Source organism: Taudactylus pleione, unplaced genomic scaffold (genome assembly GCF_031769625.1).
Source record: "Taudactylus pleione unplaced genomic scaffold, aTauple2 ptg000305l, whole genome shotgun sequence".
Lineage (NCBI taxonomy): Eukaryota > Metazoa > Chordata > Amphibia > Anura > Myobatrachidae > Taudactylus > Taudactylus pleione.
In genome coordinates, this window is record NW_028284706.1 from 284,763 (window position 1) to 311,080 (window position 26,318).

The 26,318-nt window shown below is 42.6% G+C and overlaps 1 protein-coding gene across 7 annotated transcripts in view; it reads right to left on the reverse strand.

Moving 5' to 3' along the window:
• Nucleotides 1-26,318, reverse strand: part of PHACTR4 (phosphatase and actin regulator 4) — a 58,917-nt gene that overhangs the window by 17,918 nt on the left and 14,681 nt on the right. Inside the window, exons 2-8 of one of the 7 annotated variants that reach the window (XM_088442170.1) lie at nt 23,831-23,902; nt 8,892-9,029; nt 8,611-8,691; nt 8,271-8,378; nt 7,908-8,195; nt 2,198-2,675; nt 1,798-2,048 (exon numbers count right to left, since the gene is read on the reverse strand). In XM_088442170.1, coding sequence (XP_088298296.1) covers nt 1,798-2,048; nt 2,198-2,675; nt 7,908-8,195; nt 8,271-8,378; nt 8,611-8,691; nt 8,892-9,029; nt 23,831-23,846 — 1,360 coding nt within the window. In that variant the 5' untranslated portion in view covers nt 23,847-23,902. Of the gene's footprint in view, nt 1-1,797; nt 2,049-2,197; nt 2,676-7,907; nt 8,196-8,270; nt 8,379-8,610; nt 8,692-8,891; nt 9,033-15,794; nt 15,856-23,819; nt 23,903-26,318 lie in introns of those variants that run through there. The other 6 variants (XM_088442169.1, XM_088442172.1, XM_088442173.1 and 3 more) reach the window with 6 other exon arrangements.

Here is a 26,318-nt window from a genome sequence, read left to right on the forward strand (position 1 = left end):
CCACCCAGGGTGTTCTTGTGCTGATGCAGGTGTACAAGATAGAAAAGGTGGTTGTTTACAACAGACACTACACAACCCATCTTGAACAAAATCCTGCTCAAATAGGCCTGCAAAACAGGATTTCAGCACAGGAAGCTCATCATTCTCTCAATTACCTTGAGATATGGAAATGTGTAACAGGTATAAGGTAGAGAGTATAAATGCAATGTGACTTTAAACAAAAAAACCCACACACCTTCAGAGGGATGAGGAGAAACACAGTGATAGATATATCTGACAGTTTTGAAAACAAAAAGGCAGTATAAATACAGCAGCTAGCATCACAGTCACATACAATGCATAAATATAATCAAATGCTAATGCAAATGGACGCTAAATCAACTGACCAGCCCCCTCAGCGGTATTGGTAGGATATAGAGTGCTATATACCTGACCCAAGGTAGGTATACAGGGAGACAGACCTAACCTCTGAGACCAACAGCTTTCAGCAGTGCACCCAAGGTGGACTGTGAGCGTCTCTCACACAAGGTGGTCAGAAGCAGCACATAAGACGCGGGAATCCGCAAGCGGAAGTTGTGTCTGTGTTGGGGGAGGAGCAGTCGGGGGAGCGCCCATCTCCCCCTAAGCTGCGATTTTGACAACACGGGTACGCTGGCCTCAGAGTAGTAGACATTCCTAGTGAGCTCTAGTGCGTCTACTACCCGTTCCCGGCGACAGACGATATGGCCCCAGCCACCTTAGTGAGGACACATTAAACAAGACCTTCGCCTGTAGCTGCCTCCGATACATCTCCTACACCAGAGGTCTGGACTGCTTCGCGCACGATTCCCCACACGAGGAATCATCTTACCTGCCATCTCCGTGAATCAGATCGCAGTCCATAACCCAGCTATGCCGCTAGCTGAGCCACACCGAAATCCCCAGGGCATATAGAGATACTGGCATTTCGGCATCGGCGGAGGTAGAGTCGCAGTAAATGCGTCGTATTCGGCGCAGGGTGGGGTAGTATGCAGTTGGAGTGATCCATTGCACCAAACAGCTAAAAGCTTTGAAGCTGCCAGCATGCACAGGTCCTCCTCCCTGCTCACCTTTCTATCAATTATAATGCATATGAATGGTGCAACTTAGTTGTAAATAATTCACTAGTATTTTTTGGGAAGATTTAATGACACTTCTTTTGGTGGGCTACATTAAAAAAGTGACACTTATTTTAGACTTAAGGTGTGTACACACAACGATTTTCTTAACGATTTAACTATAATGACGTCGTTATCGTTCAAAAAATCCTTCAGTGTAAAACGATAAACGTTCATGCGCGTTCACGTTTGTCGATTGTAGTTCAGTCAGACTGGCCAACTGAACGATTTGCAATAGAAGTTGCAACATTTTTCCTTCAACACACAGAAAATAGTTTATTAAGTAATGTAAAACCAACTACTTAGTAAAACGATTTGCGTTTACTTTTTCAAGGGAAAAACTGAACGAAAATCGTTCAAGGAAAATTGTTCATTACTTACATCGTTGTGTGTGTACAGACTTTAAGTTATACAAAGGTGAACCAGCACCGCATTGTCTCACTACCAGTATAGCACACTGTCTCCTTTGTGGAGGCCTGATTTCACCATGAACCCCAATAATGCAGACGACTGGTCTTAAAAGCACCAGACAATATAAAGTTGGTTTTTAAAAACTTGTACAAAAACACATTATGCTTTAAATTTACAAATGTGTGCAATTATACCAACTTCAAATGGCATTTGTATGTAGATTATTTTAGTAGTTATCAAAGAAACTTACTTGTTTCTTCTTCATCATCTTCATCATCTTCCTCTTTGTAGAGTATGGGCCCCTCTGAGTCGCTATCACTGATACATTCATCTTCCTCCTCATCTTCCTCCTCCAGACATGGAGGAATGTAGCTCGGTATTATAGTAACAGAAGGAACCTCACCAATGTATACGCGTGAGACATGCAAACCTGTGACTTCTGGAGATGAGTCTTCCTCTTCTAGGCTCACTTCTTCCTCATCATCATCATCATCATCAGGCCTAGAAAGTGGCAATGATCACAATAAGTAAATACAGCGACTGAGAAACGATATATAGATGTTATATGCTCATACATCCTGGAAAGAGGAAGGATGGTGTGAGCATAAAACAAATAGTCAGGCTGGATGGAAGAGTTGAAAGACACTCACACTTTGAGGAGCTCTATAGTAACAGGGAGGGATCTTACTCTCTTCCTCTCCTCGCCCGACCCCACTTCACTGGAAACAAATAGCAGGGAGTGTGCCCGCTGGGAATTATCCAAAGTGGAAAGAGGCTGGGGGCTGCTGAGAGCCTGCTGAATGCGAATATGAAGAGGCAGTATAGGCACATTTGGTGGGATTTCTTTTTCTTCTTCTGTGCTAGGGAGAGGGACTTCCAATGGTGGGTGTTCTTCAGGAAGAATGGCAGGCAAGGAGGGGGCTTGAGGCAGAACAGTGGGAGGTGTTGGAGAACGTGCAGGGGCTTCACTTGTAATGTGAGGAGGGAGTGACACGGGACGAGAGGTCTTCTCTTTGTTGCTCATGACATCTGTGGAGAAGGGAGCTCCACGTTTGGAAGGAAGTGGAGGGGATGGGCGAGAACCAGCAGGTGTCAGTGTGGTCCCTCCCAGTGCCTGGCAAAGTTCCGCTAGAATAAAACAATGCGTGTTATTGAAAGCCATACTTTGCAGAACTCACCTATACAGAAACACTATAGGGCTCTGTCTTGCCTGGTAAGAACACCATTAGAATGCTTAATATTACAGTAGAGCGCAGTGATGTACAGCACTTCATCTGCAAGGAAGCATTGGACTGCAAAGAAACACAAACTACACTTTTAAATATTTTATGTACTCTCTCCCACTCTTTCTAGTATCATAATGGTTTCAATCTTTCTAGAACCTAACTGAAATAACAAGTAATTCCATGTTAACCGATAACAGAGGAGCAAATTGCTATGACACAGTAATAGAGCCTATGGACAAAGGTATACATTTTTTACTTGAGACAATTGTATTCTATAACCTTTAAATAAAAAGCAATGAACCAAACATTAAAATACAACAACATTTAAAGGGTAATAAAAGGCAATCAGCAATGTTAAAGTACTGAAATTACAATTACATTCTGCAAATACAAGGATAGCAAGCCTATAATGGGTTGGGTATGGGATGGCGGCGCTCAGGATCCCGGAGATCAGAATCTCGATGCCAGCATCCCGACAGGGCTATGATACATACACTTGCTGGTCAGTATTCTAACCCTCCCGCTCTTCTACCCCTAACCATTATTTCCCGTCAGTCGGTATATTGACCGGATCCCCCCAAAACCATGTTCTCCATTTAAATTTTACTTGCCCAACACCGGAGGTGGTCTTGTCCAAAAACCAGTAAGCCAAATAAATGCATCTGGTTCAAAAGACTCCCCACCACTATATATTTATATATATATTTTGAGATAGATAGATTGATATATATATATATATATATACATACACCTTATAGTGTAATCATTTATTACACTATAAGACGCTTGTTTTTCACCTTTTGTTTTACATAAACTTCTCGGGACTTTACAACAACGGTCCCATTGGAAGAACATTGTCACCATGTATATTGAAAAGGATTCCACAAAAGACTTTTGGTGTAGCGCTATTAGTACTTGTTTTCTATATATAATATACATATATACAGATGTGCCCACAAAATCGTACAAAGTAGCCCTGTTGGGAACGCCACTGACTTAGCCCTGCCAAGCATCCAGCTTTGAGTGACCCCCACGCCATCTGTTATGCTAAATCTATGTCTTTACACCAATTATTTTGCAACAAAAGTACTAATCTAGTGTGCTGCTGGCGTGAGTGTGCAAATAAAGTCTCCAAATAGCGCTTTGCGGACAAACGATTGGGGAAGGATGATGAGTGACATGGTCAAGATGGCACAAAGCATTTCTGAAAATGCCTCCTGGATAGTCCCCATCTTACCAGTCTCTGCAGGTGGGTGCTAGTGACAGGAGTAACCAGAATACACCGCTGTATTACAGTTACTGGCCGTTGGTCTGACCTCTCATGCCTCCCACAAGCGTCAGTGGTGTCATCACCTGAGATTTCCTCCCACACCTGGCTGTCCGACACATGACGGCCATTCCCCATCATTATATACCAGTAAAGTGTCACCCTGTCTCACCCCCTCCCCGACACAGAGTTCATGTTGGAGACTGTATAGACTTTAGCAGATTGTTAAATAGATCAGTGATTCTCAACTACAGGTTTTCCTCACAGATGGAAACAGGTGGGTTAATTACTGACCCAACAAAACAGATCAAATCACCTGTGCATGATTAAAGAGATCCACAGACATGATCTGTTGGGGGTACTTTAGGCCTGGAGTAGAGAATCCCTGATAGAGATATTTAAGGAACCTGTCATCCCTAATAACATTTATAGTTACATAACATAAAAGAAGTCTATCCACACTATGTTAAAGTGTGAATATATTTCATATTTGCAGATGACACTATACAGGATTATTAACACAGAGGGACCTAATTCTTAGTCACACGCAATGCAGGGGCTCATGGAGTTGAGCGAATATTTACAACTGTACATGCACGAATAATTCTGGAAACCCTTACGGCGCATGCATTACACAGAGTGTACACACAAAAGGTGCTGTTGCGATGGATTCAGATTGTATCAGACGGTGGAAATAACTGGAAGGTGGCTATAAATGCATGGGAAGATAAGCCATTCAGTGGGTGTATTATGGGAGTGACGTGGGCATGTTAATTCAAGTGGCTGCATTCACGAACGCCCTGCCGCAAGCATAGAAGGTCGTGGTCAGACAGAGAAACTTCACCTGCCATTTTCGAAGGTTTGACCAATGGTGGTGTATAAAGAAGCACTAATCGGTATTACAGCGTGTACGGGCACTAAAAGTGGGAATAGCAGTCCTTACACATTCAGCCACATGGATGCACACAAGGGAAGGAATTTGTATGCAATTTGCATAAACTAGCAGACGGGCTACTGTCAACACACTGCCAATGATCTCTCCAGGCTGTTTCCTGCGGGCACATCGCCCGGCAGAAACAGCCTACCGCCCGGCACTTTCCCCCACCGACCCCTGCTGTGGAACGCTAGCCTCTGAAGTGACCGGAGGCTAAAGAAGCCTCCGATCGCTTCAGAGGCAAGCGTTCCCAGTGATGCAGTGCGCGGGTGACGTCATGACGTCAACTGCGACGTGAGGAGCCTCTGCCCAGCGCGCCTGCTGGATCTAGTTAGATCCAGTCAGAGCGAGGCAGCGGGAGTGGGAGCACGAGTGGCGAGCAAGTTAAGGTAAGTTCTGGGGTGGGGCTGGGACCAGTCTGGAGGCACTGCCTATGGGGCACTATTTAAGCCTGGGAGCACTGCATAAGAGAGTGGAATGGTAAGGGAGATACCCCTTTTCCTTGCGCGCGCATAATTGCGAAGGCCCCTACCCGGCTGGAAAAAAATTCTGGGGAGAACACTGCACTGCTGCATGCGTACAATAGCACAAGAATAGCTTGTTACTGTGAATACCTTTCTTGCCAGAAAAGGTCATCAGCTACACTTGTTAGAGGACATATTAGAGTTATTGTTCCAGGGAATTTATCAGGTTGTTATATCTGGGGTCAGGAAAGAACACTTCCCAGGAGCATAAATTGGGAGGGTTTTCCTTAATCTGGATCAACAAAATATAATTTATGAATAGCTTTAATCAGTGGACATGTCTCCTCACTATGTAACATGGACTTAGGTTCAAATAACTTCAGACATTAGTAGATGGGTGAGGAGACAAATTGAAGATTAGCCTTCTAAATCTGTGACAATCACCCATTTCAGGAAATTTGGCTGTGTCACAGTCATATAAAAGAATGTGGGCATAATCCATATCTCAAAATAGGCCCTCTATGGAATAATTGTAACCCAAAGAACTTTCACTAGTAACCCACAAAAGAGAACCTTCAATTTAGATTAGATAGATTTTTCCCTGGCCACTGTCACCAAATCAAATTATTCAAAGAAAGTTATCCAATCCTACAGAGCTACTGTAGGGGACGTAGTATGCAGACCAGCGGCCGGGATGCCGCCAGTCTAAATCCCGACGGAAAAGCCAGACGCCTATCTTAATGCAGACGCCGTAATCAAGAAGGACGCCATCCAGATTGAGGCGTTTTAGCTGTTAGCAGGGGGATGAGTGTTTGGTTAAGGCAGCGTAGCGGGGTTAAGCACAAAGGGGGAGGGGTTGGGGGAGACCGGTTTAGGCACTACGGGGAGGGTTAGTATACTTACCTGACCGGGATAACTACCATCGGGATGCCGCTGTCAGTATTTTAACAGGAGGCATACAGTTTCCCTACTGTAGCATAAATTGCTGAAAAAGCTAATGCTGGCTAGGATAGAAAGGTGTCAGAACACACAGCGTATCGCAGCTTGCTGCGTATAGAACTGAGTAGCCACACACCACTCAGAGTGTCCCTGCTGAACCCTGTACACCGCCGAGGTGGCTACAATGGGCACGTGAGCATCAGAAGTAGACTATGGAGCAATGGAAGGAGGTGGTCTGGTCTGATGGATCACATTTCTTTTTCATCATATGGATGGCCGGGCGCATGTGCGTCATTTCCCTGGGGGAAGAGATGGCACCAGGATGTACTATGGGAAGTAGGAAAGCTGGTGGAGGCAGTGTGATGCTCTGGGCAATGTTCTGCTAAGAAACCTTTGGTCCTGGCATTCATGTGGATGTTACTTTGACATGTACCAAATATCTAGACATTGATGCAGACTGAGTACACCCCTTCATGGCAACAGTATTCCCTGATGTCAATGGCCTCTTTAAGCAGGATAATGCGCCATGCCACAACAGTTTTAAGGAATCCATGAGTGGTCCTTTTTAGATGAAGTGGTTCCCTGGACATCCGTTGTTTTTCTCTCTGGTGGACCAAGGAGGAAGTCTTTCGATCTGACATACCTTTACGTGAACGTTTATAACTGTTCCCAGGTGAGCTTTTATATAAGAGGGGTTCGGTGTTTAAAGTAAAAAGTTATGCAGACATATATGTTGATCAGACCAGAGAGAATATAAAAGAAACCTTTATAGATACACATCTCATTATTGTGAGGTGAGTCCAAGGAAAATCCTTCATAAGCTGAAATGTTATGGTGATATATGAACATAATAGTCTGCTTTATTTCTCTTCTTCTTTCTGAGACGTTGAGGGATTCCATAGAGGAGAAATATCGAGATTAAGAATACGGATCTTTAACAGGGACTTTGCGCTTTTGGACCACTCATAAATTGTATATGTGCTTGTAAAGGTTTGGTGACCCAGAGTGTGGACTAAGCAGCAGGCTTAGGGCACAGGTGGCTGTAACACATTTTTTCATTTTTGAGGAATGGTTTGAGAAATATAATAAAGACTTCAAAGTATTGACTTGGCCTGCAAATGCCCCAGAACTCAATCCGATTGAGCATCTGTGGGATGTGCTGGAAAACCAAGTCTGAGCCCTGGAGGCCACACTTACAGGAGTTAAAGGATCTGCTGCTAACATCTTGGTGCCAGATACCACAGGACACCTTCAGAGGTCTTGTGGAGTTTATGCCGCAACAGGTCAGAGTTGTTTTGGTGGCACGAGGGGGACCTACACAATTATGGCAGGTGGTTTTAAATGTTATGGCTGATCGGTGTATGATTAAGTTGTATAATTTCTCCCCATCTTTCCAATGAGCAAATTCATAGTTGCTCAGCAGAGTACACTCAGATATTAAAAATACTAAAATAAAAAAGGCAACTACAAGATAAAAATAGAACACCCCAGTTATTGTTAGAGAGATCAAGCAGACACTATATTCCTTACCCATTAATGGATTGCTGTTTCGGTGTAGAGGCTTAGGAGGTGGTACAGGTGGCTGTTTAGGTGCCGAAGGAGGCTGATGAAGGGTCCTGGGTGCAGGCAAAGGCGCAGAGTTTGGTAACCGTGTCACAGAGGAGGGTTGTTCTGGTCTGTGGCTCTCACTGTGATCTTGGGAAGCCGATATGGAGACAGAGATTGGTCTTTTTGGAGGTAGGAGGGGCTGTTTTGAGGGTTCCTGTAAGACTTCCTGTGCAGGTTCAACATGAGAATTAGGACGGGGTTGTGTGGACTCTAGAAAGACAAGGAGATTGTAAGTGTAATGGACAGACACACAAACATGCAAATACAGCCTTGTGCAAAAGTTACCTTTTCGACTGTTTCTTTTTATACTCTTGACATCTTCTTGTGGCTCTGTTGTCCCTTGGCTCATGTGCCCATTTCTTAGTAGAGGGGACTCCGGTATTACAGGAGTATCTGAAGAGTATAAAGATGTGAATTTAACATGGCATAAAACTAGGGATGTGCAGGCTCGGTTCTACTCGGTTCCGTTCGTTTTTTTTTACCGAATCTTATTGGCTATCCAAAACTCGTGACAGCTGAAACCCAATAAGATTCGGGAAAAAAAACCGAACGGAACAGAGTAGAACCGAGCCTGCACATCCCTACAAAAACATACATAACACAGATAAATGAACTTGGTACATGCCTTCCTCGGGTAGCTCCACTAGGACTCCTCTCTTTATGAGCTCTTCTCTGGGCTTTCTCATGGAGATCTTTCTTTCCAATACTGCGAGTAAAGAAAATAAGGTACACTACATTGAAGAGAATAATATACCAGTAAAAAACAAACATAGAAAAAAAAAAATATTTAAGGAAAAAATTAAATACATGGCTTATTATTGAACTGCGCAAACAGAAAAACGAATAGGTTTTTCTGGCACCCGATTAAAAATTACTATTCTATCCATGACAATTATTTTAATGTACCTTCTGAAGTCTCACGAAAGGTGTCACTGCTCTTTCTCTTCCTCCATTTCCAAGGTTTGAAGAACTTGCCTATCCCAGAGAACTTGCTCTTCCTCTTGGTAGGTGGAGTTGGGGGCATTGTGGGAGGTTCCCCCTCCTCTGCTGAGGGGAGAGAAAATATGGAGGTTATTCTTATTATCTCAGGCAGAGGTGACATATAAGAAGGCACTCTGTAAAGTAAAAGTTATTAGCTGGCAGTATAACAGTTATAGATAACCCTCAAAAAGTACGTATAAAGCATAGAAAAGTGCAAGTATACAGTATCCCATAGTAACTGGACATTTGTTTTTATTATCTAACTTAAGATAACTACTAGATTGACAAAATGAATTGCTGCTATTGCTAGAGATTACTACAAATAGTGCAAATTACAGCACTTTGTTAGTACATAACTCCCTTGAGTTACTGCTGAGTGAACAGAAATTGCACTACCTTTGTTGGATGTACAACAGATATTTGCTGTGTCTTCTAACTTTGTAAATTAAGCAAATAAATACACAAAATCCCTGTTCATGGTTTAAAAGGGAAATGCACTTTGCGAATATATGTGTAGGAGCTACCAAAATGCATTTTCGGTAAGACCCGCTTAAAATAATGAACCAGTCATGGCTTACCAGTTTAGCCCAATTGTTACTATGTGCACATTGCTTTAACCACTATGGTACTGCTGACTTCTGCAACATACCAGCTGATGAAAGCACTGTTCTGTAGTGGTGGTGGGGGTGATGGAATTTGCACATAAGTATTTTTCTGCTGACAGAAAACACTTTATTTAAAAAATAAAGCTGCACAGTATTGTAGTAAAGACTACATTTAGAATATGGCATAAAGCATATCCATCCCCTATCAGCAATGTAGTCTCTAAACTGCAACGCAAAACACTTTTTTGGTGACTCGTAAAAGGTATACTGTATTTTATCACCCTATTCTCAACAGCATTTCTACCACGTCAGGTCTGACAACACTATCCTGACTACTGGACACTGCTGCAGCCTGCCGGTGCTCACCTCACCACTCAATTGATAGGGCATGCATGCTTTTAACTGGACTTTTGGCAATTTCATGTAGCATTATATTGGCCACTGTGAATGGGTGCAGATATATTATGATGAGATTTTGGTTGCTATAATGTGTTGGCCATGGCTAATTACCATAACACTACTATCACTAAGCATAACCTTGAGACTATTGACACTGTATCCTTCTCCTTGCTTGACTCACTTCTCTCCCCATTGTCTCTCTCCTGCCCTGACCAATGTGTTACCCTATACAATGTCTCCGTTACTTCTGCTCTCGGCGCTGGCAGTCACTTCTCACCTTTGCAGAACCCCACCTCAACCCTGCCATTCCAAATGCTAGATACCTGTAAATGCATTACAAAACACCAAACGACAGTAGAGGAAATAACGCTCCAATGCAGACTTCCTTCATTTAATATCTATGCTGTCGAACTTCAGCATTGCCTTCCCTCTCTAAATAGTCTTATTTCAAAACCCTTATTTTCTCAAGACCCACTTCTTTATCAAGTTTTCATCCTAACCCACTGCTCCATGCTCACTGTCATTCCCCTCTGTGTCACCAGTCTGTCCTTCCCTGTTGCACTACTGGTTGAGTCTCCCATATCCAAATAATCCGAAATACAGAATTTTCTTAGCATGACCGAGATAGTGAAACTTTTGCTTTTTGATGGTTCAATGTACACACACTTTATTTAAAAGGCACAAAATGATTACAAATATTGTATAAAATTACCTTCAGGCTGTGTGTATAAGGTGTATATGAAAGATTAATTAATTTCATGCATGTACACAAACAGTTTGAGCTACAAAATGATTGAAAATATTGTATAAAATTACCTGCCGGCTATGTATATTAGGTGCATTTAAAACATGAATGCATTCTGTGTTTAGATTTGGGTCCCATTCCCAATTTATCTCATTATGGTATGCACATATTCCAAAATACAGAATATTCCGATATCCAAAATACCCCTGGTCCCAAGCATTTTGGATATGGGAGACTCAACCTGTACAAGATCTCACGAGCAGGGCCCTCTTCCCTCATATGAATCATCTCCTTCCCATAGTCTGCTAGAACACCTATCCCTTGGACACTGCCGTCTTGTACTATTCTATAGGGTGGGCGTTTTTATTGCCAAAAATGCAACCAAGCCGCAATGTGATGCGACTAGGGTGCTTCAGCAGACTGCCAATTCATTTGATATGCGACACTTCTGTACCTGTGTGCGACTGAGAATGTATATGAAGCACAACGGTCCTTGGAATGAAAAAAGCTGTGGCCGCTACATTGCAGCACTTCATAGAAAATGCAACAAGGTGCGCTGACAGCCAGAAAATAGCCCCTTGAATAAACGGAGCAGCTCACACATGCAGGTTCTGCACCTGCTGAAAAGGACATTAGAAAAAAATGGAGTGGAGCGCTGGTTTAATCAAGTGACCACACTGAGTAATGCAAACAATTTATTGCAAAGATTAAAACCGTAAATACATAAAAAATTCAAGTCTCTACACTGGGTAATATAATGTGGATGAGCAGATGGAAAGTGGAAATGTAATAGCGTAGGACCACTCCAGGGTCCAGTTAATGGTAATGTCCACAAACAAGCTCTGTATGTATACACTGTTGTGGTATAATGTCAACAAGAACGTGTAAAGCAATATTGCCAAAAGGAGAATCCAAATGACCGGAGAACTGTAGTCACCTGTAAATATGTAGCCAGTACTCACACTATGTAGGTAGCATCAGGCTAGTATCTGTAGTGCACCGGGATCCGTTCCAGGCGGTGACCAGGTGCACCATACTGGCGTGGCTGATTCTTAGTGAGGCAACGGGAGCCACTGACAGACTGCCTAGCGGCCATGCAATCTCTGTCTGGCTGAACAGGCTAGATGCTCCGTAATTGTTGGTATCCTTTCTGGCAAAGAAGTAATGAGCGTTCTCTACGCTGACTCTCCCTGCGTGTGGGTGGGTATGCAGGTAAAGGGAGAATAAACAAAGTGCGTGTCCAGTTAGGGAGAACTCGACGCGTTTCTCCTGGCTTGTAATGTTCCCGGTTTCATCAGAAGGCATGTAGCCTCCATAGAGGTTTGAAGCTATTTTATATGCACCTAACAATTACTCTAATAGATTGAATGCAGGTATTATCAGAAATTGACTAGACGAAGACAGGAATACAGCAGTTAAAAAGGGTATGAGCAACCCAATAATAAGGAATTCTCCTTTTGGCAATATTGCTTTACACGTTCTTGTTGACATTATACCACAACAGTGGATACATACAGAGTTTGTTTGTGGACGTTACCATTAACTGGACCCTGGAGTGGTCCTACGCTATTACATTTCCACTTTCCATCTGCTCATCCACATTATATTACAGTGTCAGTGTAGAGACTTGAATTTTATGTATTTACAGTTTTAATCTTTGCAATGAATTGTTTGCACTAATCAGTGTGGTCACTTGATTAAACCAGCGCTCCACTCCATTTTTTTCTATTGTAGCACTTCATATACAGATTCAGAGACTCAGTCGCACGTAGATATACAAATTAATCAGCGCAGTCTGCTGGTGTGCCCTGGTCACATCGCATTTTTGGCAAAAAAAAGACGCCCGGCGCTAGCAGAGTCTCACGGGACCTGGTAGGGCAGGTCGAGAGGTGTTTTTTAAACGTGACTGCAGCAAAGATGTGTAAGGACGCATCTGTACAACAAATGGTTTCACTAACGCAAAAAACCAAGGCCTGTTTCAAGTTATTTAAATCAGTATTAAATTTGTGAAGTTTGTCCAGATGTTAATAATGTGAGATATTTAATGAATGTTTAATTTTTTTTGCAAAGTAACTCTACAACAACGGAAACCTTAAGACTCATGTCAATCCAATAGGAAAAGGTGTATGTGTGTTAAAAGTCCCAATAGGGTAATGACCTCATTGGAATATGTCTGCAATGCAATATAGTAATGATTAAGCTCGTTGCATTTCAATTTAAGGGGCATATTCAATTAGGTGCGAAAAGGCCGTTTCTGCGGAAAAGTATCGCCGGTGACGTCATTCCACCAGGCGAAAACTTATCCCCCGTAGTCAATACATTGGAATAGGTGAAAAAGATTAGTCTATGAAAGCTGTTGAAAAAAGTGCAGAATTGGAGTTTTGGGGTGCAAAGTTGCGGGAACCACCCTTGGGACAGCCCCACTAAGGTAAACGGTGTCAAAAAAAAGCTTAAAAAACACTAAATACCCCAAAAAATTACTTTGAAAAAGGGGGCGAAAAAGAACAAAGTTGGGGGACAAACTTAAAAACTAGCAAAATAGACTCCAGAGGGGTCCCCAAGGATGCCCCAAGTTGTTGTTTTAAATTGCAGGTGCTTGCGGCAGGTGGATTTTTAAAGTTTTTTTTTTAAACTTCACTTTTAGCAACTTTAAAATATGCTTGCACCCATTTTTGTGTACCCCAAATTTGCTGGGACTACTTAATTTTCTCCAAAAAAACCCTGCTAAATGCTTTCTTCACCACTTTTGCAAAGATGCCAATTAGCAGCTATTGAGATCATTTAAGTACCCCAAATACCTTCAGCAGGGCTATTCGGGGGTATCTATAGTAACCCTCAAAAGATGCAGATATTGGGGATCATCAGGCAGATTTCCCCAAATCTGACAGGACTTTGCCAGGTCCGAATTCGCCAGGTCCCGTTTTCGCCGATTTCTAATTGAATACAAGGATAAGTGGGGACGAGCGTGATACTTTTCCGCATGGAAAACCAGCGATGTCGGGGAAAAGTCTGCCATGTGAAAAGTACGGGACTTTTCACACCTAATTGAATATGCCCCTTAGTCTTCAACGGAGTTACACAGCCCAGTCTCATGTGCACTGTACATAATAATGCTTCCATAAAGTTTACATCTTAGGGGCATATTCAATTGGGCGCAAGGTTTAATGAGGAAAAAAAACTTGCGCCCAATTTTGGATTACCGCAGGTATGCGGGGCTCCCGATACCATCGGTATCCAATTAAAAAAAAGTGGTCACAAGGATTTCAGAGCTGAAAATCCTGCGCCACATAAAGAAAATATATAAAAAATGCCACTTCCCTGCCCAGGGGTCTCCGCAGCTCCCGGTGGCCTCCCTCCATCTTCTCACTGGGGAGGGGGCTGCTGGGAGGCTCCAGGGAAACACAAGGGCTGCTGGGAGATGTAGTTTTCCCAGCGGCCGTCCAGGGGCATACTTACACTTGGGAGACACGCACATATACACACACACACACACAAACACTCACTTGACATACTCGCCACTGCTGCAAGATACCTGGTCCAGACGCTGGAGGGAGAAGACAGCTCTTCGGAAGGTAATTACTGACTAATTAAGTAAACTTCCAATTGCTTAATAAGTCATTAGGAGGGGTGCCGCTGGGGTCCCAGAGCATTTCCCGACTATTTTTCCTAAAATTATGTATTTTACGAAAAATTGGTAGTCATCTGGAGGTGCGCAAAAAATAAATAAATAAAAAAAACACGCACCTGCAGGTAAAACCCAGCGGGTGCAGGATTTTTGCTTTTCTCGAGCCTAATTGAATATGCCCAATAATCTCAAATACTTCTAGTTCCTGGAAATTCCTGCAGTTGTACTTGTAGCTTCTCCATGTAAAATACCCTGCATTTTTGGTTTAAATACTCCATCCACAGAAGACATTCTGCAGACACTCACATTTGGGTGTGCATGCATGATAGAAATTTTTTTTTTATTATTTTAGATTGTTTGGTAAATAATGTGTATTCAGCCGGCCATTGAAGAATTTTGTCTGCAGTGCTTATTATTTGTATAGCGCTGCATAGAAATTATTAATTCATATTAGTCACTCCCCAATTGGAGTTTACACTCTGCTTATGATACTCATTGTTGTGTGCACATAACCTGCAATTATTGGCACACTAACAGATTCCAAATCTGTAATGTGCACATGGTACAGTGTAGACTGGCCCTGAAACATATATCCCCCAGTGTTACTTATTTTCCCTTTAAAGTACCTACAACATAAAGGATATCATAGTCTGATAAAAATCTTTGCAGTTGGTCTATTTAATGTACACAAAAGACACCACTACTGTGCTGTGTAATCACTTGAGGCGGCTGTCACCATTCTCTTAGGGTAAAGCTGGCAATGACACTGCTGCCTTCATGTGCAGTGGGAGCTTGTCACTGGGCATTGCACAATACAGGGAGTGTACAGCACTTAATTAAGGCATTTAACCCTGCAAAATCCATTCACCAGAGGAATTTAATGATAAAATGATATTCTGAAAAACAAGTCATCTATGAGTGTTTGCTGGTATCAAACATATCTATAGGTAGACAGTAGCTGTTGAATGTTGGCTATTTACTGTTCGTACAAAGTAGCCATGGAAGTAGCTTTGACTTTCATTTTTGGTTATAACAGTTTAACAAAGATGGCCTAATCTTTAATTTATCAGTACGTTTAGGAATAAGATTGTAAATGCTACAGGTTAGTGGTTTTGGCACACAGAATTATTTAACACTTTCAAAGTCACAGGAACAGTGGAGAGTTATGCAGGTAGACGTGAACATACACATTCACAACATATTTAAGATGGTTACATACATGTCAAATATAACTCATTGAGATGAGTAAGGTGTAAAATATATATATATATATATATATATATATATACACATATACACACACACACACACACATACACACACTGATAGCAGTTGCACATACAAGTGTACTTTTCCTGTAACCAGCAATAGATCTCACATGCACATTTCACCTAGAATAAACATGCAGCAGCACTGTCACACAAGGGTTAACTCTCCCCTTTGTTTATACTCACCCCTCAGGGCCGGGATCACAGGCCGGGAGAAAAACGCTTGTCCCATTGACACCCACAGTACGCTCTCTTAAGTGTGCCAAAGGATCCCTCTCTGGGGTAGGGCAGAGGCTGTGCATTAATTGCCCCCCTGAGGGAAGGGGGCAGTTAGATGAAGGCAAGTGGGACTTTATTGATACAAAGTAAAGAACTCAACCGAGACACTCATATACACTGGGAATATAATACCACTGCCGCCCTCTTAACTCTTTCCACACCCCTTCCCTGCAACAAACAGGATTAACAGGATCTCAAACGTAATGATCACTTATGCCTTCAACAGAAACAATAACAGCTAGATTGTGAGAGCAGATTCTATAATCCGAGGGAGGACTTCAGTTCTTCTAAAACATTTGGGGAGTTGCTAAATTTAAATATTGAGTTTAACACCTCCATGTTAAACCTGGATATATTTCCTGTATTCTTACAGCCACTGCCCTCTCTTTCCTTTAACTCCTCCAGACTATGTCCTACTCCTTGTAACTCATCATGTCTCTAGATAATTGCCTGGGGTAAATATTTCTCTTTCCATATAGCGGATCCCTAGAACTCCTCATCTTTTCTTATTACTGCTCCCTAGAAATCCGCACACTCCACCTTCTCTCCCTTAAAATACACCATATAATTCTTCCCCTCCATTCTAGCTCCAGCTTGGCAACTTAAGAGGTAAAGCACAAATTAGGCTATGGTATAACAAGCCTACCATAACAAGCTATTCTGACAAGGAATGCAGTCAGTAACTCGTCGTAAGCAGGTAATTCATATTCTAACCCGCCTCTAATACACAACTTCTATCACAACGTCACAGCCAAGGTTCCCATGTGCTTCATAGAAATTCTACCTAGCAAAATGGGTTCCCCTTGACTCAACAAGTGATTCAGTGCCTACCCCTCCCTCAGTGACAACATCCTATGTTCTCCTGGTATGAGCCATTCTCTCCAAGAGCTACACCTCGTTCTTCATACTGCGCATATAAAAAAAAATAATACAGAAACATCTACCCACATAATCTACATGAGACAAGGAAACCTTTCCACTTCCTCAGTCATTCTCAACGGAAGCCCCAGCTAAAATTAACACTATTACTAAGAAAATAATAAAACAACGCACTTCTATGGAAATAAATAAATCAAAATAAAATGTGTTAAAACACAACCACTGCATTTGTCTTTACTATATATGCGGGTCCATTCAAGCTATACTTTATCTTTAGTGATATATTCCTTAGATAGATTTTTACATATGAAAGATACTTGACTGCCTATCAGATTAGTAACCTGGAGATTCTTTTAGTGCTGCTGTGGAATAATTACAATACATACACACTGTTTATTGTCAGTTGTAGTAGTTACAGCGTGGAAGGACAGTTTGCTAATAAAGAGGCACATGTACAGGAAGTTTCAATATACACCAGTGTTCTAGAGAATAGGTTTAGATCATTTTAGGTGAGTGGGAAGATGGGGACAATATTTTTTTCTTTGTAAACGCCTTTCATATTTACAGGGGACTGTGGTGTGATCCACATCTGCTAAGCCATTTTGCAACAACCGTTCACTTATAACGGTGAGCTAATGCTAGCTGGTAGGTCTGAATGCAGTAGATCGCCATTATCCATTAATTCAGCTATTAGGGAAATGCTGGACAGGCTTCTCCCCAGTATTACAGGCTGCCTTTGCAACTGGCGTATATTCCAATTATGTCAAGAATTTCCGTGAACCCTATACGCAGAAATTGAGCTCCTGCATTGAGTGCATAGGGCTGATGCGAAGTCGCACACTGCTGTGACTGCTTAATAGTCTTTAGCCTGTCGAAGCTGGATTATTGGCTGACACAAGATCAGTTTAAAATTCAATCGCAGCGACGCCATCTTGCGACTGGCTGCAAGACGCCATCTTGAAAATGAGATCGTAAGACACCATTTTGGGAATGGCCACCCAAGCGCCATTTTAGATAAACTCACAATTAAGTACATATGGCGATATTACTATTAGCACCATGCGATTGCATCTTTCATCATTTCTCATATAAACATTAATACGCACAATTGCGCTGTTAACTAGTCGCATATTAGCGAATGCATAAGATCCTATATGAAAATGCTGTTTAGTAGCTAAATGCGCACGCATCTGTCCCCAGTTAACTAGCGTCTTTATATCAAACCCTGTATACTTACACATTACATATTCACATACAAGGTTCCATAAGCTTTAAGGTATAAGATTTAAGTTTGTTCAATTAGTATAAATGCTGTGAAATAAAGATTATTTGGTAACTAAGGTTTTATACATGCTAAGTAAGCAGTGTTTGGTTTTGTACTGATGCGTACTCTTTCAACAGAATTCTGGTATTATCGGTGTGGAGATCGCATCATGCATTCTCGACTTATGGACCACAGAGACTTCAAGCCACAAAATGTATATGATATGAATAACTGTTAGGATGTTGCATGAGGCGGGAATCCAGAGACCCCCAGTTGTTAGAGGCTAGGTTGGGTCTATTTGAATCTGCCTGTTAAACGCTCTGTAACAGATGTATCCCCCTTGGGAACCAATGGCATCAACAACAAACGTCTCTGTTGTTTTGTTTTGTCTATTCCTGGGGGGTATAAATATGTGTGCTCCAACACTGGGTCTTAGTCTTCGTGCTGAATGCTGATAGACGAGGGGTTTCTTGCTGATGCCTAACATCTGGTCCGGAAGCGCTGCGTATGTATACTGTACTTGGGTCTGTATAATTCCTTTGCGCCGAATTGTGTCTGGATCAATAGCGTGTAACTGACTGTACTTTTACTTGAATAATACTTTGCGCTTTGGAATCTAAGTCTAGAGTCTCTACTGTATGACTGCGTACGCAAATTAGCGTCATCCTTAGAGGTTTATAGGTAGGATTTTAGAAGGTATAGGCAGGGGAATACGGATGCTCTATATTCAGTATCGTTAAGCCATAGTTGTGTCTGTGATAATACTAGTATATGAGCCTCCCCTGGTGCACAAATGTATCTGAATGCGCAAGAGCTAGGACACCCACTTTGAGTGGCTGCAGTCACCACCATCGGATGCCCCACCGGGACTTGCAACAGCACAATGGTAGGTGCAGAGTTTCTTTCAAAGCATTGTAACCAATGTACACGATTAAGCTTCTGAGTTCGCAACCACTTGTGGCACACGTGACACACACATCAGACGGAATAACTTTGTGCGTCTATTTAGCCACATAACAGTCACCACACAGAAACACACAAACACATATCAGAGTCAGGGAGGCTCAATCGGTCCTGTGACTGAGCATGCATGCGCTGTGTGACTTGTTAGGGATTTAGATACATGCACAGTGGAAAAAAAAATAGCCAATTTACATGAATATCAGCTTTGCATCCAACTTAGGATCAGCCCAATATTGGTTACATTGAAACGCCTTTATGATAACTTGCCTTTTTGCATTATGTCTAGTTTTAGGTTTGCACTCCTATAAATAGGTTGTAGTTCATTAGATGGCCAGTGATCCTTGTGGACAGTATTTAAATATTCTTTTAGGCATTCTGACATCAGACACACCTTCTGTGAGCTAGAGGTAACACTATGACTTTACTATATGGACTAATTCGATTTTACTAGAATGCTATAGATACTTAAGGATAATACACTTAATGGAAAATTCACACATACCTTGAGAAAGCAAGGTTTCCCAAAATAAAACTGCTTACCCGGAAGTGGTATAAAATGTCGACATTCAGAATGACATTGTGAATGTCAGTCGGCGTGTTGACCATGCGTTTTTTTTATTGACATGGTAAGTATCCCTGGACCTTACCCATAGCCTAACTGTAATTGCAGCTGAACACTAACATTAGGGGGTGGGGGCGAGGGGGAATTGTCTGTCAATATTATGTCATTGGAGACACTGTGAATGTCGACATTATAAACCCTAACATTAAGGATGGTTTAAAAAAAAAATGCATGTGGAGATTGTGAATGTCGTCATTGTGAACGTATACCATTTACTCTGCATGGGTTTATACTGCAGTTATCAAGTTGCTGACAGGTTCTTCCCTAAACAAAATACTTTTTTTTTTCTAGCAGAGGTACAACCGCTGAAAAGTAATAAGGCCTGCTGAACAGTACTGGTAAAGAAGACCGCCGATATGTTAGGAAAAGAAAAATGGTAACTACATAAGGAACAATTACAAATTTAAGAAAAACACAAATTTGGCAAGTGTACCACACAAGCACCCATTAAATTAAGCATGAATAGTAATCATTTTACATCAAATTGCTCAACAGAATAGCATACACCAGTATAACACAGAGGGGGAGATTCAATTGTAGCACAACCTGGGCGTCTATGCGAATAGGCGCCCAACGGAGCAATTCAATTGTTTCTTTGTTCAGGCGCCCATTAGCATTTACCGCACCCAAAAGCACCGGGTTTAGCAGACCACAGCGGCTAAACCAGTCTAAAGAGGAGGGCGCCGGAAAAAATCGGAGTGCCCAAAAAACGGGACTTTAAACACATTTCTTCTTGCACCTAAGCAGGCTGCGAGAAGGAATGTGCCCCCCCACAGCTTTAGGCGTCTGAACAGAGCAACAATTGAATTGCTGTTGGGCAACTAATCGCATAGACGCCCAGCAGGGGGCGCGGCGCCCTGCCCTCCTTCTGGAGGGCAAAAAGCACCCTGCCCTCCAGGAGGAGGGCAAAAAGCGCCCTGCCCTCACAGCCTGCGGGAGCCGTTCTCACCCGCGGGACGCAGTGTCCCGCGGGTGGAGAAACATGCGGTGACCCAGTCACCGCCGGAGAATAGATGCCGGGCGCATGCGCTCGGCATCTATTCTCCCTGTCTGCAGGGCTTGGGGGCTGCCCGGCGCGTCCGTAAGTGCCGGGCACGCCCCCAAGAGTGTCGAAAAGGGGACGCGTCTTATAGACACGCCCCCTTTTCCGATGACCACGCCCCCTTCTAGGTCGCGCGCGCCTTCGGCATGCCCTCTCTGGCTCCGGCGCCCTGCCTCCCGCCGGAGCTCCTCTCTAGCTCCGGCGCCCTGCCTCCCGCCGGAGCTAGAGGGAACACTAATTTAGTATTCACAACGCTTCACTTTTTCCACATTTTGTTAGGTTACAGCCTTATTCCAAAATGGAATACATTCATATGGTCCTCAAAATTCTACACACAGTTTGCAGATGAGAATGTATGTATTGCTATTCACAAGCAGCCCTGCTGGTCAGGCTGAATGAATTAACAGTTCGCAGCACAAAATGTATTGAAGCAGATGTTTATTAAACAGGGGGTTTCTGCTACATAAATTGCGATTCATAAGCATCAGCACTGCATATTATTGGGATAGTGATCCTACAAATTACTAGAGATGGATATTAAAAACATCCAATACTATTGTACAATACACATTAGTATTCAGAGACAATAGACTTTAGAACCATTGGGAGTAAAATGACACTAACCATATATGCTATTAAAAAAATTCACACCATCTGCGATTTTGTCCTGTGCAAAAACGTGCCCACCTCATTATCAAACAAACTTCTTGCAAAAATATTCAACCCCATTAGTCAGATTTGTCTGTATTACAAATGACACTGACACAGACTAAACAACAAACGGTATGTCAGTCCCGTCCTGGTGCCAAATGTCCAATATAAACACGAATATGATCCTTTTGTTGCCAAGTGGCTTTTGGTGCAGCTGGTAGTATAAGGTAAGGGGACGCTGAAGAAAAGGAGGTTGTGGATGGAGAGTGGGAAGGTAGAGCTGAAGAAGCTAACAATGGAATAATAGTAGATGTGATCAAGCGATGGAAAAATAAATCAACTGGGAAAGTCCAAAGCAGGAATAAGTGAAATGTCCTAGGGCAGTGGACACCATGGAAAAATCATCTGTTTTAAGAATAGAGAAGTCAGAGAATAGGAAATGCGAGGAAATACCAGCGAGTGCAAGGCAGCAATAAAGTTGTGGGAGAATGTGGTTCATCACTGGACACACATCTAAAACGTATCAAACACCACGATCATTAAATATTTTCAACACATGGATCTCAGAGATTACAGACTACATTATCTTTTGCTCTATACAATATTTACATTTGCCTTCATAAGAGATTAAAAAACTCTGATTGAATCATAACTACTGAAGTTTGTTTTTTAAATGTGGTCAAAATAGGTTAACACATGTAAAAAGATCGAACACTAAATATTATTTATGAACAAATTTTAAACTTCAAACATCCTGCAGCACTTTACAAAGATAATTACTCATTCATATCAGTCCCTGCCACAGTGGAGCTTACAATCTATATTCTATACCACATGTACACACAGAGTTAATTTTTTATGCAAAGGCAATTAGCCAACCTGCATTGTGGTAGGAAACCCGCGCAAGCACAGGGAGAAGTTGCAAACTTTACACAGAAAGACCTTTGGTAGGAATCAAAACCCAGGACCTCAGTGCGGTGAGATACAAGCTAATCATTGCCCCATGGTGCTAACCAACACTAGAAACCTTTGTAGACTAGAGTCCTTTACCATTGCCACTTATGCTGCATTTCTAGGAACAGAATGCAGTCAGGAAGCAGACGGTCGAAATGCCAACCGCCGGCTTCCTGACTGTGCAATCCCCACAGGGGACTAATGATAGGCGGAGAAATCCTGACGCCTATCATTTCCCCTACGCCGGGAGCCCGACGCCCGGCATACCGAACAAAGGTAAGCAGGGGGAGAGGGTTAGGCTAGGGGCTCCTGGGCTGGGGGGGGGGGACACACAGGATTAGGCACCCCCACCCCCCGGGAGACTTAGGTTTAGGCTGCGCGGAAGGGGGGTTGGGCACTTACAGGGGGAATTAGGCACTTGGGGGGGGGGGGGGGGTTAGTGATAGTGAAAAAACGTACCTGTTGGGATCTTCTGATGCCAGTCTTCCGACATCGGGATTTGGACCGCCGGAGGTGCGTCCGGCAGTGTTTCATACCGATACCCGTGGAACATTACTCGTTCTGTGGTTTGTATGTACTGTAGGTAAATGCATTGGGAATGCCTACAATAGTCTTATAAATGTGAGTAAAAACACACGTCAAAAGCAGATTCATTTGACAGAAGGTTTTTTTGTAGCATTAAAAAAATGGAAGTGAAATTATAATGTGTGGCCAAACATACAGTTATACACTACATAGAATCTTGTTTAAGGGTACAGCTATCTGTAAAATAAATTAATTTAATAGTGACAGCTAATTGGTAGTCAACAAAAGTTCTCGAGTCTTGTACACAATTGATCGGCCAATGTATCTGCTGCCCGTCGGGCAGTGTGTACCCGCGATATGTAGGTGAACGTCGGCATTGGCTGTGCTGCACAGCCTATGGACAGATATGTCTGCAGACATATCTGTCCATCGGCAGGTGTGCCGTACACACACAGCGGCAGCCGTGAGGAGGGGGGCAGGACACGCAGGTCGCCGGGACCTGCGGGCAGACACAGATTATGGTTGTTCAGTGTGTATGAACAACCATCATCTGCAGATATATCTGTATAGTGTGTACCCACCATATACATATAAAACAAGGTTATACAATACCCAAGTACAGCATGTATAGTGCATTCTCCACTTGGTCTATCAGCATGTCACAGCCAAGCCCCTTGTCCTATTACTACAAACAACGAAACACTTTTACGCAGTCACCTGATATAAGCAGCTCACTAAGTGTAAAAAAAAAAAAAAAAAGATTTTACTTGCCCAATGACAATGATCATTCACTCACATGCCTTTTATGCTAGCTGGCATTTGGATGCTCTGGCTACTGCAGCCCTGCATGACATTTACTACATTTAAAGTTAAGAAAAAGAAAAAAAGTCCCCATAAAAGCTGCTCTTTAGTACAAAGTCCAAGCAAGAAATGTTGGCTCCTTTTTTAAAAACTATTTAATAGGTTCATTCTTGGTGTCTGAGGGTTTTGTTTTAGAAAGATATGAAAGAGACCAACATAAGCAAGGCACACCTAGAACTCACCGCTCCTGTCTTCCATCACAGGGGCACGAGGGGGGGGGAAGAGGCACTGCAGGGGACTGCTCCGTTAGGGTCCTAAGAAAAAAAAGCAAAGCAAGTAATGCACAACAAGGTAGTATATACTACTCCACAGAGTGCATGGCAAAGCGCGCAGACAGCAACCTGTGAGTAAAAAAAAAAAAAAAAGTGTTCAAATAATAAGATATTAAACATTAAGTGCAATGATAGCGCTAGAAAATTGCCTTGTAGTAAAATGCTTTAAATGGTTTCGGAAATAAAATGACTAAATGCCCTGGACAGAGCAATACAAGAAATTTGTTGCTCACCATGTCCACATGCCGACTACATTCTCTTAAGACAATGCTTTAAAAAATGCTATGTACGTATTTAGGAAGGGTGGTTAATTAAAAGCCGTGAGGTCAACACTCAGCCATTAGACTGCTAAATGGACTGATCGTCCTGCTGCCAGCAGACTGCTGAGCATAATTACCCATTACATGTATACTTTGCATTATTTTGCTGTTACAATTTGTGCTAAACCCGAATGGGCCTGTCGTCATCCTCATCATTTGCGGTCAGCAGACAAGCACCATTCAGCAGTCTTACTAACTCTACAATAACAATTTGCAAGCAGTACAAAGCATGGTAAAAGCAACACTTTTAACCTAGACAGGCTAGGTCTGACAGTTTAATATACTCAAGTGAGCAATGTTATGGGATAACGTTTCTGGGAATTTCATAGAAGTATCAGATTATGGAGGAGAAAAAAATAAATAAAAATATCCCAGAAAAAACTGAGCAAGCTGACAAGAAATTCAGGTAAAATATTTAGACTATGGAGTACAAGTCTAGGCCCGTATACAGGTAAGTAACGCTGCACGCTGCTCTCTGCCAACTAATACAGATATTCACAAAACCACCAGAAACACAAGGTGACAAATAACCCACAGTTCCTATAAAAGTCTACACACCCTAATTGAAATTGCAGTTGTGTAATGTGAATCAAGTAATCAAGAAAAATCATGTCAGACCTGTTTCCACCTTTAATGTAAAAAAAAAAAAGCAAGTGAAAAACAAGTGCAAATAAAACTCCCACAATGCACTTGTTGCAGAAATGCGCATACCCCTAAACTAAAGCTTTGTGGAAGAACACTTGTATTTAACTCGTATTATAGCAGGTTTTTTTTTTCTTAAAAACATTTTTAAATAACTTTATCAACGTTGCACACCTGGATGTTGGCATTATATCCCATTCTGCTTTGAAAAAAGGTTCAAGGTCCAAAATGCTAGGTGAGCTACTGTGCATAGCCCTTTTTAGGACATTACACAGGTTTTAAATGGGACAGAAGTCTGGGCTCTGACAGATATTCCAATACTTTTGGAATATGGTTCCAAGCAGGGTCAGGCGCAGGATTTACCCCATTACCACTGCGGTGTCGTCCCAGGAGTATCCCGGGTCGGCGCCATTCACACTGCACACGGGTGCAGTGCCGGCGCTTGGAGATGTCATCAAGCACCGGAAACAGACAGCTTCCGAATACCACCCAATCACCATGCTGTAAGGGTACTGGTTAGGAACACCTGGGTCACCCGTTTCCACTGAGCCTGGACAGGGTTTTACCCATGTAATACCCTGCTCGAGATCCGTGAAAGATTTTGGCCAGTGGAAAAGGTGTATAAGACTTTCATTTTCTGAAGCCTTGCATGACTTAGATGTGTGGCTTGGATTACTGTCATGTCAGATTCTGTGCATTGTAACTTCATAATTAACCAATTCATTATGCCTAGAGCTCCTGTCTGAACTAAAGATAAGCAGCACAGAGCATGATGCTGCTACCACAATGCATCACATAGGTTGTGAACAATAATCAGTGTTATCTTTGAGCCAAACATACAGTATATTTTAGAATTAAGGCCAAAAAATTCAAACTTGGTCTAATCAAATAATCAACATTTCCATACCTGGTTTAGGGTGACTGAAAGGCTTTTTGGTCATTAGATGTCCATTAATGTTCTTTTGGGGAGAAATGGCTGCTATCTTGCCACTCTACCCCCATAGCCTTGACATGTGCAGGAATTTTGCTGTAGGCCTCTTGGTAGCCTCCCTGATGAGTGTTCTCGGTCATCAACACTGGAGGTAGCATTCCCACTAGGCTGTTTTAGTAGGGCACCACGCACTGCCCGATTTCAAAAGGGCTGAATGCGCCCAGCCCCCCTTGGTGGCGTCCCGCTAAAACAGCCTGCGGGTGGCGTCCCTACCTGTGGACATCTCGGTATCTATTCACAGAGATATGAGCAGTTGGGGGCATCCTGACATGTCCGTAAGTGCTGGGTACGCCCGCAAGAGTGATGAAAAGGGGGCGTATCTTAAAAACATGCCCCTTTATAATTGACCATGCCTCCTTTTGGACGCTTGCACGCAGGAGTGCCTTTTCTCTAGGACCTAGAGTGATCACTAGGAGGGACATCCAGATTGTTGTAGCACTTTTTC